This window comes from Diceros bicornis, chromosome 13, assembly GCF_020826845.1.
Source record: "Diceros bicornis minor isolate mBicDic1 chromosome 13, mDicBic1.mat.cur, whole genome shotgun sequence".
In the NCBI taxonomy this organism is placed as follows: domain Eukaryota; kingdom Metazoa; phylum Chordata; class Mammalia; order Perissodactyla; family Rhinocerotidae; genus Diceros; species Diceros bicornis.
The window spans coordinates 5,682,677-5,698,194 of NC_080752.1; the positions used below are offsets into that span (position 1 = coordinate 5,682,677).

The 15,518-nt window shown below is 54.8% G+C and overlaps 1 protein-coding gene across 3 annotated transcripts in view; it reads right to left on the minus strand.

The window, feature by feature from the left end:
- Positions 1–1,131: 1,131 nt before the first annotated feature.
- Positions 1,132–15,518, minus strand: part of SLC2A1 (solute carrier family 2 member 1) — a 28,821-nt gene continuing 14,434 nt past the window's right edge. For 2 of the 3 annotated variants that reach the window (XM_058552113.1, XM_058552115.1), the window contains exons 3-10: positions 6,516–6,676; positions 6,117–6,357; positions 5,256–5,418; positions 4,979–5,166; positions 4,635–4,739; positions 4,060–4,161; positions 2,629–2,832; positions 1,132–2,230 (exon numbers count right to left, since the gene is read on the minus strand). In XM_058552113.1, the coding sequence (XP_058408096.1) occupies positions 2,030–2,230; positions 2,629–2,832; positions 4,060–4,161; positions 4,635–4,739; positions 4,979–5,166; positions 5,256–5,418; positions 6,117–6,357; positions 6,516–6,676 (1,365 nt within the window). In that variant the 3' untranslated portion in view covers positions 1,132–2,029. The remainder of the gene's footprint in view (positions 2,231–2,628; positions 2,833–4,059; positions 4,162–4,634; positions 4,740–4,978; positions 5,167–5,255; positions 5,419–6,116; positions 6,358–6,515; positions 6,677–15,518) is intronic. The other variant, XM_058552116.1, reaches the window with a different exon arrangement.

A 15,518-nucleotide genomic window follows, 5' to 3' on the forward strand; every position in this document is an offset into this window, starting at 1 on the left:
CTTTCCTTTTTGCGCTTCCCCTCTGGGGGAGCCCCCGTGAAGCTTACCGAGAGAACTCCTTTCAACAGAAGCTTTTTTGGGTACACATAAGGCTTCCTCCGTCCCACTTAACCTCCCACTTGACCCCAGCCCTTCTCTGACCCTCCTCACTTGTGAGGTGGGGATGGATAACTCCTCAGATTCTTTGTACCTAATGATAATACATATATTCACTTCCATTTACTAAATACTTCTTTTCCCTTCTCACTCCCTCCTGAGAACCTCTTCATGTCAAGATTTTATAATTTTGCCTGTGTGCAGTTATGAAGGCTTCAACAGGCAAATTACCGCCACACACCCCCCCCCCACGCCCCCGTTTCGACCGCTGAGCCTCTAGGGACAAATATCCTTGGTGGTTTATTACATCAACTATTTTCTGAGTGCTCGCTGCGTGCCAAGCCCTCCATTTAGTGCTGAAGACCCAGCTGAACCAAATCGACTTCTTTCCGTATAATGCCACAGGAAAGGAACAGATGAAGTGCTCTTGAAATTCAGGGGTGAGAGATGAGGGTCAGAAGTCTTTAGAGAGGAGGCAGTAACATATAAGCTGGAACCAGAGGGCATTTCCAAAAGAAATGTGTGGGAGAACATAGCTTGACAGCTCACTGGGCCCATGAAATGAACATGGTTCATTTTGCTTATATGGGGGTCGGGTGGGGCTAGGGAGTAGTTGGGTATGGGATAGGGGTTGTGTAGTATAATTGCTAAAAAGCAGGGGTTTTAGCGTATTTGCTGTGAGACTTCAGGCATATAAGCTCTCTGAACCTGTCAAATGCATATACAGTACTTACCTCACATTCAAGATAATGCATGTCAAGGCCTGGGCATCAAGGCCAGCACATAGCTATCATTTTTTGAATACCTTCTATCATATGTGAAGGAAAATGGGAATGCCTTGAATGCCAAGATATTTAGATTTTCTCTGGGTAAGAGGGATCATACAGATTTTTGAGCCATAGAGGATACTGATCAGAGGTGCTTGGAAGGGACTGGATCTCAAGTCAAAAAGTCTAAAGCCACTCTAGCAGCTGCTTCTCTCCCACTCCCATCCAAATCTCCCTACCCTCAACCCACAAGCATTTCAAAACCATGTTTCTAAAAACCAGCCATTTATATCTGTTTAGGTAAGTTACAGAGGGAGTAAGGTGGTGTATTTACAAGTTGGTTTGTCCAGAAATACTATAACTTAGTGTCTGTATTTAATATTGACAACCAAAAAAAAATATATAAATATCTTCCATCTATACACAGCAGGGCAGGAGTGTCCGTGTCTTCTTGAGCAGTGAGTTAGCCTCCCGGTGGCCCTCCTCTGATGGTGATGGATCGTCTGGCCCTCAGTGCAAAGGAGACTAGAACCTGGCAGCCCATTCCGGCCCTTCCTCTCTCCTCCCTGCACTCCAGTGCTTCCAACTGGTCTCAGGCAAGGAAAGACTAATTTGAGTGGTTGGGTAGGAAGAGATAAGAATGGGCAAATCCTGATGGAGCCTGACCACTAGGGTGGGGCGATCCAGGCCAACAGAAGGGAGTGGCCAGAGCCACCTCTTGAGTAGAAGCCTCATAGTTCATAGTTCGTAATTCGATTAGTGTGTCCTTGGTCACGGGTCCAGCCCTACAGATTAGCTTGGTGAAGAAGGCAAGTGTCTAGGCAGGGCTTGGTCACCACGCTCAGGCACTGAGCCATTCAGGGTGAAGCCTGGGGGGTGGGTGCAGGAGATTCTGGCTGATAAAAAAATAATAACAAAATCAGTAATAAAAAAAATTATAAAATCTGTTGCTTGTCTGAATAGATCTGAGCAACAGTGTTGCTTTTGTTAAAATCCTGGAGCCAGTAAAGTCCTGAATATTCTTCTGGACATCATTGCTGGCTGAAGAAGAGCCCCAGGCCCGGCCCTGCTGAGATCTGTCAGTTTGGAAGTCTCATCCAGCTGCCTGTGCTCCGAAAGATACTTGGGGCTGCCAGGAGCAGGCCGGGCTGGTGGTGTGGGGCGCCTCACACTTGGGAATCAGCCCCCAGCGGGTGGAACAGCTCCTCGGGTGTCTTGTCACTTTGGCTGGCTCCCCCCTGCCGGAAACCAGAAGCAATCTCATCGAAGGTCCGGCCTTTCGTCTCGGGAACTTTGAAGTAGGTGAAGATGAAGAACAGAACCAGGAGCACAGTGAAGATGACGAAGACATACGGACCACACAGTTGCTGAAAGACACAGACACACTTGGTTGAGTCCTGACCCTACATCCTGGTTGTAGGACCTTGGATACATCTCTACCTCTGGGCCTTTGATCTGAAAAAGGAAGTAACCACCCCCAACCCAGGAGGGCTGGGATGACAGATGCGACTCTGCCTGCACCTGGCAGGTCACAGACTCCAGGGAGTAGTTCCCACTACAGAGCAGTATGGAGATAATTCAAAGCTGAGGAAAGAACCCTGGACTTGAGGTTAGGATTCTTAGCTGTGTGACCTGGGCCTCTGAGCCTTAAGTTCCTCCTCAGCGTGATTCCAATGAGAATAGCTGGGAGAGCACTCTGCACAGCACTATGGCGTCCTGTATGCAGGAGAGAAATGCTGAGTAGGGAGACAATGGGGGTTCTCACCTCCACATACTGGAAGCACATGCCCACAAGGAAATTTGAGGCCCAGTTGGAGAAGCCAGAGACAGCAATGGCAGCTGGGCGAGGACCCTGGCTGAAGAGTTCAGCCACAATGAACCATGGGATGGGGCCAGGGCCCACTTCAAAGAAGGCCACAAAGCCAAAGATGGCCACAATGCTCAGATAAGACATCCAGGGCAGCTGCTCCTGTTGAGGACAAGAGAGAGGAGGAAAGTTAGATTGGGCTGTGATGGAGCCTCAGAGGAGAGAGAAACTGCAGAGGCAGCCAGCCCAGGGCAGGGCTAAGGGCTCTGGGCTGGAAGGCAGGAGGCCTGGGGTTGATCCTGGATTTGCAGTGTGACTCAGGTACCCTGCAGTGGGTCTCAGTTTCCTCATCTGAACAAAATGATCTAAGTCCTGCAGTGACTGTGAGCTCGAGTCTACCCTCTGGAATGGTAAAGCGGTGTGCATGTAGGAGGTGCTAAGAGGAGGTCCCTGTGGTCCCTTGGCTCTGGCTGCAGAGCCGTTGGCCTGCAGCAGGAGGATGTGGAAGAACATTCTTGAGGATGAGTGTTAGAAGGCTTGTAAGGTGCTCTGCTCAGGGCTGGCACAGAGGAGGCCCTAGGCATGTGGTTCTGTACAGAATCATTCTCCTCGAGGAGGCCACAATAGAAAAGTTACAGGCTTTGGTTCAGATTCCGGATCTGCCGCTCATCACATGCCAGACGTCTCGGCAGTCACCAGACTTTCTAAGCCTTAGTTCAGCTGTAAAATGAGCACACGAGTGCTTTTCTTGCCCTGAGGTTGGACAAGTGAGTGTTCATGCATGTGAAACACCTGGCACAGGGTTATTACAGAGGTTACAGGCACAGGCGTGGGGCCAGCAGACCTGAGGTCCTTTCCCAGCTTCGGCCTTTATCTGCTGCGTTACTAACCTCATAGAGACTAGGGTTCCTCACCTGTGAAATGGGAGTACTCATTGAACTAGACCTGCCAATCATGAGAACTGAGCGAGATGGGGCATGTTGCCACGCCTGTGGTGAGGTAGTGAGGAGGGCAGTACTTTCTAGGGCAGTTCTGAAGATGAATTGAGGCTACAGATGAAGACCTGGAAAGGTTTAATATTGGGCAAAGCAACTCCCTGGGGAGAGGGAACTTGGGGTCTGGGGCCAGAGGTACTGTCGTGAGAAAGCCCCAAGCAGGGAGGAGCCAGTTCAAGACAGGAAGTGAGTGGGCTGGAAGAGACAACCTAAGGAGCCAAACGGTCAGGTCGGAGCCAGGAGAGCACGGAACCAGGGGGAAGGCAGCGCCCCCCGCCCGGCCTCTGGGTGCTGCTGGCCAGGTTGGGGCTGAGCCAGGCACTCTGGGATCTGAAACCCACGTGAGCTTTCCACCCACCCCCTGCCGCCTCACCCCGAGAGTGTGGCAACTCACCAGCAGTGCCAGTGCGATGGTCATGAGCACAGCACAGCCCGCCATGCCACCCAGCCCGATGAGGTGCAGGGTCCGCCGGCCGGCTCGTTCCACCACAAATAGCTGTGGGCAGAGACAGTGTCAGTGCCACCCCTGCCTGGTGTCCCTCTGAACCCCTCTTCCCAGAGGCTCGCCCCAAGTGCTGGGAAAGCCACATGGCACTGCAGAGACCGAGAGGAAGATGGTATCACCTCCTCCCTGGGGCTTGGCTTGGGAACCACATAGGATCCAGAGGAGAGAGCTGGCTCTAGAGCCCGACAGCAGTACAGAGTGGGAGAGCTGGCCCTGGAGAGCCAGACAGCTGAACATCCTGGCTGTGACCTTGGGCGAGCCATTGCACTTCTCTGAGCATCAGTGTCATCAGCTGTTTGATATGTGTAATGAACTTGACAAGTTGTTGAGGATGAAATAAGATAGCGCTTATGGAGCATGTGACACAGGCCTGGCCCGCAGTAAACGCTGCCATTCAGTCATGAGGCCCTGAGGCTGAGCTGGACCCTGGCTGTTGACTGGTGGGGGCAATGACGCAGACTCACCGACACGACTGTGAAGGCTGTGTTGACGATGCCAGCGCCGATGGTGGCATACACAGGCTGCTGCACCCCTGCCTTCTCAAAGATGCTTGTGGAGTAATAGAAAACCTACAGGACAGAGAAGTCGTTGGGGCTCAGCCGGGCCCTGCCCCTGCCTCTATCCCAATGGGTGCAGGACACAGGGTGAGTCAAGAGTGCAGGGGACACTGCACAGTGCCCTTACGGGTTTAGGTTCTAAGGGAAAGCTTCTCCTTTGGCAGGGGCTTCTTAAGTTAGGGATCTGTTCGCAGCACACACTTGACCAGAGTTTGGCTGGGGCCCCGGGAAAGGGTGTGTGGGGCACTCACGGCGTTGATGCCTGACAGCTGCTGGGACAGCTGCAGCATCACGGCGATAAGGATGGGCTGGCGGTAGATGGGTGAGCGGAACAGCTCCAGGATGGTGACCTTCTTCTCCCGCATCATCTGCCGACTCTCCTCCTTCATCTCCTGCAGGTCGCGGGTCACGTCTCCCGTCCCACGCAGCTTCTTCAGCACTGTGGGGACCGGAGGGAAGGCGGGGGTGGCTCAGCGGGAAGAAGGCCAGGGCCAGGGGCTGGGGAGGAGGGCAGGGTCTCGCCCGTACCACTCTTGGCCCGGTTCTCCTCGTTGCGGTTGATGAGCAGGAAGCGGGGGCTCTCGGGGCAGAAGGGCAGCAGGATGCACTGGATCACGGCTGGGAGGAAGGTGATGCTCAGCAGCAGGGGCCACAGATCCTCGGTGCCCATGATGGAGTCCAGGCCAAACACCTGGGGAAGCAGGGCAGGGGGTGGGGGAGGGTGGCCACGAGTGCCCTCATCTTGGCCCCCACTCCACCCACGGTGGCCTTCACCTGCTTTGTGTCAGCTGCTGCTTTAGAGGAAGGCCTCCAGTAGTTCTGGAGGCTCTGCCACTAAGGTGAGGCTTAACTTCTCTGACCTTCAGTTTCCTCATCTGTGACAAGGGGCAAGTAGGACCTACTTTACAACGTTAGTGGAGGACAAATGGCACAACTACAGATGTGTCCGGCACAGGGCATGGGGGCTGCTCCTCTGCCACAGGACGATTTTAAGGATGGGGAAGGGAAAGCCTCTGGAAAGAGGATAGTCTATCTATAAAGGCCTCAAGGCCTGGAGGAGTGGAAAAGCCCGGCATGCTGAGGAAGCAGTGGGCTTCCCTGTGGTTGGATCCCCAAGGTGAGAGGAAAGGACACGAGGCTGAGTGGGCTGGGACGAGAGGGTCAAGTCATCTGGACTTGCTTTCCTGCCAGGGAGGCCCTGGGAGCACCGTGAGCGGTGGTGTGTTCTCCGGGCCCTGTGCCTAGGATGTGTACCATGAGGCAGGCTGTCCTTTGCAGGGCTGTGGAAGGCTGAAGTCTAATCAGGGGACTGTCTGGACACAGGCCCAAGAGCCACTGGAGCTGTGGGGTGGAGGCAGAGCTGGGCGAGCAGACCCTGCCCCAGCTTACCTGGGCAATGAGGATGCCAATGACGACGCTCAGCTGGTGTAGGGTGCCCAGGGCCCCGCGAAGGGCCGTGGGGGACACTTCCCCCACATACATGGGCACGAAGCCCGTCGTCAGGCCACTGTACACACCGATGATGAAGCGGCCCAGAATTAGCATCTCAAAGGACTTGCCCAGTTTCGAGAAGCCCATGAGCACAGCAGACACGAAAGCCAGCACGTTCACCATCAGCATGGAATTCCGCCTAGGGGTGGGGTCACCGGTCAGGTGGGTCCCTGGATCCCCCCCAGACTCCCCAGGGGCTGGGTCCTAGAGAATACCCTGGAACAGGCAGGGAACTCTCCCCCATCTCCCACTCCCATCTGGGACTCCCTGGGCAGGGCCAGGACCCCTTCTGCTCACCGGCCAAAGCGGTTGACGAAAAGGCCCACAGAGAAGGCACCAAGCATGCCCCCTATGGAGAAGATGGCCACGGAGAGGGACCAGAGCGTGGTGAGTGTGGAGGGCGAGATGGGTTCCCCATAGCGGTGGATCCACGTCTCGTTGTAGAACTCCTCGATCACCTGCAGGGGGAGAGGCAGCCTGGTGGGTGGGACCAGGACCCAGTCTTCTTTTCCCCTTGCACTCTCCCTGCAAAGGCGGCCATTTCATCCCGAGATGCCGGAGAGGGCCCTGCATCCATCCAGGCTAGGCCCCAAACTCACTGCATGTTCTTGAGCCAAGTCCCTTCCCTTTTTCCAGCCTCAGTTTCCCCATGAGAGACACAAGAGACTGGCTCCATCTCCGAGAGCGGGGCCAGTGCTCACGCTTCCCCCAGGTGTGGTTTCCAGTGCCCTGTGGTTTCACAGGCTCAACAGGACTTGCTGGGGATGATGGCAAATGAGCAGTTGTGGAAGTTCAGGCACAGAGCAGAGAGAGGTTCAGAGAGGAAGTTCTTTTCCCACTGGCCCCTTTTCTCCTTGAGGTGCCTAAGGCGCCAGTTCCTGCCAGCTGGCCCTCTCCTCAACCCCCCTGCTGGGGAGGAAATACAGCTGGACAGACAGGTCCTGCCATTCCGGAGGCCCTGGGAGAAAGGGAAGGGCAGGTTCTCTGACTGTGCACTCAGAGCCTGGTGTGACCAGAGTGCACACAAGCCATGCTCGTGAGACTCACGCTGCTGCGTTCTGTCCCGCAGGCCCAGCTCCTCGTGGCTGGCCTAGGAGTTCCACCTTGAAGGACCTGTGGCCTCCTCCCCTCTCCCAGATGCCCAGCTGGGAGGTAAAGGGAAGGCTATAGACAAAGAAGCAGTTCCAGGAACTGGAGACACCTGCTCTAGCACAGGACTACTCGCCAGCCCTGCCCCTACCCAGGGAAGGGTCTGGCCGGATGCCAGCAATGGGGCAGGCGGGCAGCACCTGTTCTGCCCGAGCACACTCACCCTACTCTCAGGCAACGCAGACACACACCCAGTGCCATGGGACTGGCCAGACCCACCCAGCCACCTGCGGTGCTGGGCACAGGCCCAATGTATTCAGAGACAGCTTCCTGTGCACACATGCCATCACACACACATCCTCTGTTCACATCATCTGAATATTCCTGGCTGAAGCCAGTTACAAACCTGCATGCCCCTCCTCCCCTTACCACTTGCAGCTCAAGCTCAACTCCGTAGGAACCCAGCCCATCCCACAGCCCTCGCCAAACGCAGGGTGCATGTTCCTACATCACAGCAGTGCAGTCTCCCATACAACCTCCACTCTCACTGCTCCTGGCCTTCCCTGAGCCCCCTGAGCCCCAGGGCTCGAGCAGACAAGGAGGCTGTGGGTAGCCACAGTCGCCAAAGGGGAAACTGAGGCCCACAGGCCCAGGAATGCCGACTGAGTATGCTGGGCACGGCCCCACAGTTGCAGTGGGTCCTTGGCCTCTAACCATCCTTTTCCTGCCCTGCTGCCATGATCTGTCCCAGATCTGGAGACGCTTGACAGAGGCTGGCTCCAGGGGGTTAGCATAGATTGACAAGGGGATGTGCGGGGGGTGAGGCAGCCCAGGGAAGCCAGACAGTGCAGGGGTTAGGAACCTGGACACAGCCAAGTTCAGATCTGCCACTTATCTCCAGTGTGACGGAGGGAAAATTATTTCATCTCAAATGACAACTTTAACAATATCTCCTTCATAGAGCTGCAGGCAATTAATGACACATACTTACAGAGCCTACCCAGTGCCTGGCACCATCACTGAGCCAAGGGACCCCACCACATTCCAGTAGTGACCTGAAGGCAGTACAGACCACTGACAAAGTTGAACCAAGCCCGCATCCCAGACTTCAAAGTCAAAGCTCCTGCCAGATATCAGTCCTGATATCACCTCCCATTATCTCCACCTTCACTCTACGCACCATTTCCCCACCCTCCGTGGTTTCTCTGCCTGGAGGGCCCACCCTGCCTTACCAGACTGAAACCTTTTGAGATCCAGCTCAAAGGGTCCCAGGAGTCTGTCCTCCCTGAGGGCAGGAACCCCAGTGTAGTCCCATCAATGCCTGTCCCAGAGCTAGTGCCAGGGATGCCTGGTGATGAATGGAGGAGTCAATGAGGAAGGGCCCTGGGCTCTCCTCCTGGAAGCCCCTGCTTTCTGCTGGGGGCAGAGGGAAACAGAACAGAAAGGGCTTGTGTTCTTCAAGGGACAAAACCAGCCCCAGAGGAGGACTGGATGGGAGCAGGAATGCTCCATTTATTGGGCTCTGCAGAGAACAAGCCGTCCTGGGTAAGGGAACTGTCCACATAGATGACGCTCACCCCTCTGTGGGCCCAAACTCCCCTGACCCATCATCTGGGTGGAAATCATTCTCCCTCCTGTCACTCTCCCTTTGCTGCCCACGAGCAGGGCTCCAGGGCACTGATGTCCATGAGGCTCTCTACAGGGGCAAGGAGAGGTGTTTGCCCCAGATGGCTTTTAATATTTGCATTCTGTAGTTCTCAGGGTCTTCCCCCGCACCCCCGTGGTTCAGATGCTTGTCTGATACAGCTTTCCACATATCATATTAAATTTTGCCAAGAAGTCAGCTAATGGAACCTGTTTCAATTGTGTGCAAAGAAAGAGTCAATAAATAAGGGCTTACTACCTAAATGAGCTTAAGGATGAGGGGTGAGGTTTCTGTTTTGGCAGCTCAGGTCTTTAACCCTCTTCTTAGAGCGGGCTGGAGATGCTGAGACAGACAATAAGAGGACCATGTGTAGATGAGGTGTTACCAGAAGCCCCCAACTTAACTCTCCAAGCTGCGGTAACATGTCAGAGGGACCAAACCTTGTCCAGAGCTAGCTCCTCCTCTGTGGCTCGTGAGCCCCTCTGCTACTTAAACCATTTTATGGGGTTGAGGAAGGGTGTGCAGCCAGCCCCCTTCACCTTCGGCTCATCCTCTCCTGGCCCCCGTAGCACTTCCTGGTCAAGCCAGGGCTGCACAGTGGGTTCCCACCTCTTGATCTGGTGCTTGAGATTTCTGAGAAGAAGCTACGCCTGGTTGTCCAATCCTGCTGCTATTGTGGGGCTCTATATCCTCTACCCCCTGGGAGGGCATGCCCATGTGGGGCTCAGAGCTGGCCCCAGGCCCAGGAAAGGCAGGGAGTCTCTAGAGAATCAGAAGAACCCCATGGGGATAAGTTCTGGAGTCATCTCTCCCACCCAGTCCAGCAGTGGCTGGGTGGCCCCACGGGAAGAAGAGCCTACTGACAACTCCCTCACAGGATCCCACAGACCCCGTCTCCACAGGAAGGTACTGGCAGCCTCCTCAGCTCCAGCTCACATTTGAGATGAGGCCTCGCGTGTGCCTCTTCTGAACGCTCCCACCTCATGCGCTTGTCACAGGCCTGGCAAATGCCCTTGACCCTGCCATGACTCCCCATCCAATCAATCACCAGGTCCTGTCTTGTGCCTCCAAATCTGTCCTACTCTCCACCCATGCAGCACCTGCTGCATCTAGATCTCGCCTGGGCTCTGTTCCTGACTCCTCCCATCCATCGAAGCCAGATTCTGCTTCCCACAATTAATTACTCCCCAACATGGCAGTGGAGCCCTGCACGTTGAATGCCCCAGGCTCAGCCATTGCCTGCATCTCTGCTTCCTTCTTAACCTCTCCACCTCGCCGAGGGTCTCCGTGAGTGCATGCGTGCTGGGGAGAAAGGAGGCGCCTCACCAGTGTGAGGGGGGCTGTCATGGTATCAGCCTGTCTAGACTTGGAGGCTATTAGAGATCTCTGTCCAGTCACCTGCTCATTGCACTAGAGGGCAGAGGTGCACTTGGCGACACTGTGGGGCCAGCATGGAGAAGCTGCGATCATTTGGACTGGAGGGTTTCCAGTAAAAAGCTATTCTTCACCCCGGCAGTTCTCCTGGGGGTGGGGGAGGGAGGCTCATGTTCCTTCTGACTCCTTGGGAATCTCCCCTCCTCCCACCCCAGGCAGCTGTGGGTGATGGACCACAAGTCTGCCTGTCTACAGAGGAAGCTCTGACTTCCTCTGTGTGCAGGCAGTGTCTGCAGTGAGGCCCTGGGCATGAGGCGGAGCACGCTGCCCGGCACGCGGAAGAAGCCTTTACTCTCGCTGTTATTGTTCTCTCAAGGAGAGAAGCCGCCACCTTCCAAGGAGCAAGCCACCTTCCAAGGAGCATTACAGACAGGGTTTTCCATTTTTAAATTGCTGGAAGACAAAGCATTACCATTAAGGAAATTACAGAGTAAGAAAGAACCTGAAGGAACTAGGGGCCTGCCTCAGGAAATAACGCTCTACCTACAGACCCTGCCTGGCTGCGCCTGGCAGAGGGACCCAGAAGGCTGCAGAGCCCCAGAGCAGACTTCAGCTCAGGGGAAAGAAGAGCTTTCCAGCCTTCAGAGGATAAGATTACCCACCTTCAGGTAGTGAGTTCCCTGTCAGTGGGGAACATGCAAGTCCAAATTATCTAGAGCAGGGATTGGTAAACATTTCATGTAAAAGGCTAGATAGAAAATATTAGGGTCTGCAGACCACATATGGCCTCTGTCACTTATTTTTCTTCTTTTTTCCCCCCAATCTTTTAAAAATATGAAAACTATTCTTAGCTCACGGGCCATATAAAAACAGGTCACTAGCTGGATTTGACTCTCCTGCCAACCCTTGATCTAGAATTCTAGACTACTGCCAAGAGAAGGAGTCTGTGCTTGGAACTTCTGGCTGGTCTCACCATCATTCCCTGTAGACATTCCTCTACCCCAGGAGGCCTGGGTCGTCTAGATTATCCCAAGAGGGAGTTAGAGCGCCCTCTCAACCCTCTCTTCTCTCTTCTAGATGTTACTGTGGGGATGAAGGGGTTAAACAGCCACCCAAGCTTTGAGCTCCAGTTAGAAGGAGGAAAGGCCAGCTTGCCCAGTTTAGTCCCTCAGCCTGGCCTTGAGGCCTATTCCCTCTTCCCTGCCCTCCCCTCCCCACCAGCTGGGGCTGCCCCCCACCCAGCCCAGCTTATGTCTCCATAGCAACTCTCAGCCACACCCCAGGGTCGGCTGGGAGTTCAGAGCCAGAGGCTACTGGTGGGGCTGGACAGATAGCCCCGCCTGCTGGGGCCCCTGGGGCCTCTCCCTGGGACTTGGGGGAAGAGGCCCAGGCAGCCAGATGGAGTTAGAAGCTGGGCCCCGACTTCACAGCAAAGGACCAGACCACCCAGGATGCTTCTTCAGAAGAGGCCTGACATGACTTCTCTCTAAACCCAGGCCAGGCCTTCGCTTGGCCCCTCACTGCTCCCTGGCCTCCAGGTCTCCCCTGCAGACAGGGGGATCTTTACCTCCCCGTGGCAGCCTCTGCTCACAGCCTTTCTTGGCCCCCACCCCCAGCCCTCAGGACAAAGTGTCTTCTCCCACTCCCACACAGCAACTCCCCCTTACCACCTGGGAACCTGGGAACCCCACACCTCGGCATCTTCCCTCGTGCTGCTTCTTCGCCTTCTGCCTGGTGAGCTTTCCTTCCAGAGAATGCACAAACACTCCTTTCCTGATCACCACCCCTCTTTCCCTGTTGCAGTGGTTCTCAAACAGGGGCGACTTGGCCCCCCAGAGGACATCTGGCTATGCCTGGAGACGTTTTTGTTGTCACACTGGTGGGGTGCTCCTGGCATCTAGTGGGCAGAGGCCAGGGATGCTGCTAAACATCCTAGAACGCACGGGACAGACCCCACAACACTAAAGAACTGTCTGGCCCAAAACATCAAGTGTTGAGGAAAACCCTGCTCTGTGGGCCAGGTACCTTCTCCCTCCCCCTTCTCTGTCCCCACTGGCCTGTCCAGATTTCCATCACTGCCCTGGACAGCTAACTACGAGGTGCTGTGTGCTCCCTCCAAACTCATTTTCAACATGGGGACGGTCTGATCCATCTGTGTTGCTGGGTCCCAGCACAGGGCTGGGGGTGGAAAGAGTTGTCACTAATTGATCCACAGGCCGTCAATCTGAGGGACTGAGATGATGTAGCTGTGACAGGGTATAATGGTGAGAGAGGCTATGCAACTGTTGAGCTGTCTGTACATGCCTGAGCTTGACTCAGCTCAGAAGTCAGAGCAGGAAGGACCAGCTGGGCAACAGCTGCAGGTGTGTGAAAGGGTATCCACCTGACTGTAGTATAACAGCCATTCCTTCTGCACTGGTCACGGATGCAGACTGGAGCCAGACCCCCTGGATTCGAATACCAGCTCTGCCGCTTACTAGCTGTGTGTCTTTGGTTTAACTGCTTAACATTTCTGTGCCCCAGTTTCTTATAAAACAGGGATTATAGTGCCTACCTAATGGGGTTATTATAAGAAACGAATGAATTACGGTTTCTAAAGTACTTAGAACACCTGGCACACAGTAAGCTGTGAGGGTTTGTATTAGTGGAGATGGGTGAAGGGGAGAGGGGACCCAGAACTCTTTGGATCTAGGTAGAGATAAGGAGAGGGTGCCTGGAGCCTGCAGCCTGGAGCCCAGCTCAGCCCAAGGGGGCAGAGGGCTTGGGCTGGGAGGTGGGTCCTGCCTCCAGTATTTTCACTCACCAAGTGGGTCAGCTTGGGCAGAACTCGTCTGCTCTCCAGACCAAGTTCCTCCTTTGTCAAATAAGGAGGGTTGAGCCAACGGACCATCAGGCCCCTTTTAGGCCAAACTGTCTGGTTTCTGAGGATGCCTCATTCTCAGACATGCCTGACACTGTCCCTTGGCCAGGAATTCATGGTTTCTAAATGGCCTTTAGTCATCTCTGTTGGCAATTAAACCATTTGGGGAGGGGAGAGGCAGTTCTCCATCCAGCCAGGATGGTGGTCAGGATGCCCTTGTTCATTTATTCACTCTCTGTGGCTGGGCTCGCCTCCTCTGCCTCCTCCCCACTCCACCAGAGAGACAGGAGGCCTGGTGGCGGCACGCCACAGGGATGTTGTCATCACTCATGCAGCGTGGGGCAGGGGCAGGGCGGGTGGGTGAGGAGGGGTGAGGCCTGGAGTCCAGTTGCCAGTTTCTTCCTTTATGAGAGGGGAAGACAACCTCAGCCCCACCCCTGCCTCGTGAGGCTACTGTTAGGAGATAATTTATGGGGAGGTGCTTTGTAAACATTTAAGGTAATGTTATGATTAATTAACCACTTCCAGGAGGAAGCCCTTGGGGGCCTGTTCTACGGAGCAGACCAAGCTTCTGCTCATGAACAGCAGTCCTGGATCCTCACCATTCGTGGGGCAGTCTCCTCTGGAGAGAGAGCAGGCCACCCCGCCGGCCCAGCGCAGTTTCTGAAGAGAAGTTCTAAACAGAGCAAGTCGGTTGGCATGTGCATAGTCCTCCATCAGTGGAACACTTCAAGCCACTACATCTCTGCACAAGCTGTCCCCATTGCCGGGGAGACCTGCCCCTCCTTCCCATGGGGCCAACTCGCCCTTCAAGGTCTAGCACAGTAGCCAACTCCTTCATGAAGCCCTTCCTCTCTCTCCCATCACCCCACCCCAGCATTAGTCATTCCTTCCTCTTTGCTCCCATAGCACCTTGAAGCCCTACATTAATTATACTCTGGCTTTTCCAAGGGGTCTCCTCTGCCCCTCTGGATGGGGAGTCTTTGGCGGGCAGGGACAGGGTCCAGCTCAGACCATGAGTTAGGCAGCTCCCTGAGGGCCAGGATGTGCCTGCTGTGTTCACAGCTCTATCCCTCCCCACTTTCTAGGACAGTACCTGGCACAGTCCCTGTTGAAGGAAAGTGTTGGCAGAACCAAATCACTGTACCGTCCCAGGACAGTGGCTTCAGTGCCTCCCAAAGCGTGGCAGTGGGCTCTGAGCCAGACTTTCATCTCTTGTGTCGTCCTAGTCCCTCTTCACATGTGAAGTTTATCACTTCTAATCTGCTCCTGGTTGGAAAAACTACGGCCAGGCTGGTGTAAAGTGCAAGAGTAAACAGATGGAGAGGGCTGAGTGCACGCCCCAGGAAATGCCACTAGAGCTCAGTGTGTGCACTGTCAGGGCTGGCCACTCGGGTCTTGGGCGCTGGTTTCTGGCACGACCTTTGGACAGGCGCCCACAAAGGCTCCTATAAATGCTGTTTCCAAGCTCAGCTGAGCCCTCTGGGCTGCCCACAGGGGGTTGTGGACACCTGGCCAGCGGCCCCCCCATCTTCCCCGGTTCCCTTGTTTCTGAAGAGACAGGAGGCCCCAAGAATTGGAGAACTTCACTCTGGATTCGTCCACTTCCGCAACCTCAGGAGTATCTTAGTCCCTCCAGGCTTCAGCTCTGCTCCACCTCCACCTGCCTCCTAGAGGACCCCTTCCCTTCCCTCCTTATCCGACCTTCTCCTCTGCTGATTCCTTACAACTTGTTTAAAAATGAAGCCTTCATCTTAAAAAAAAAACTCTAGCCAGACAACCCCCCCCAGCTACCAGCCCCCTTTTTTCTCCTTTCTCCACAAGTCTCTCGGAAGGGCTGTCTCTACTCTTTCCATCTCCCCCTCTTTCTTCAGCCCACTGCAGGGAGGTTTCTACCCACACGGCTCCACTCAGCCAGCCTGTGCCACCACAGGCTCCTGGTCAGGTCTTTCACGTCGAGCATTCAGCAACACGGGGCTGATTTGTCCAGTTTGTCCAGGTCAACCTCTGGGTCACCTGACAGCACTCCTCCACTCCGCTCATCCATCCGCTATTTACCGAGTGTCCATGACTACGGGTAGGACTGCTCTAAGGACACCACCGTGAACAAACCCCACCAACACCCTTGCCCTCAGGCGCTTCCATTCTCCTGTCTTTGAGGTTCTATCTCTGGCTTAGAGGTGCCTGCTCTTCTCCTACTGAGGACCCTCTTCTATCAATGGGGATGTCCTTTGGGGCTTGGCCCTCACTTCTTTTATTCCACAGCGTCTCTCTAGGACATATTCCGCTACTGCTCTTTAGATACCAGTGACCAACTCAGAACTCCAGCTGA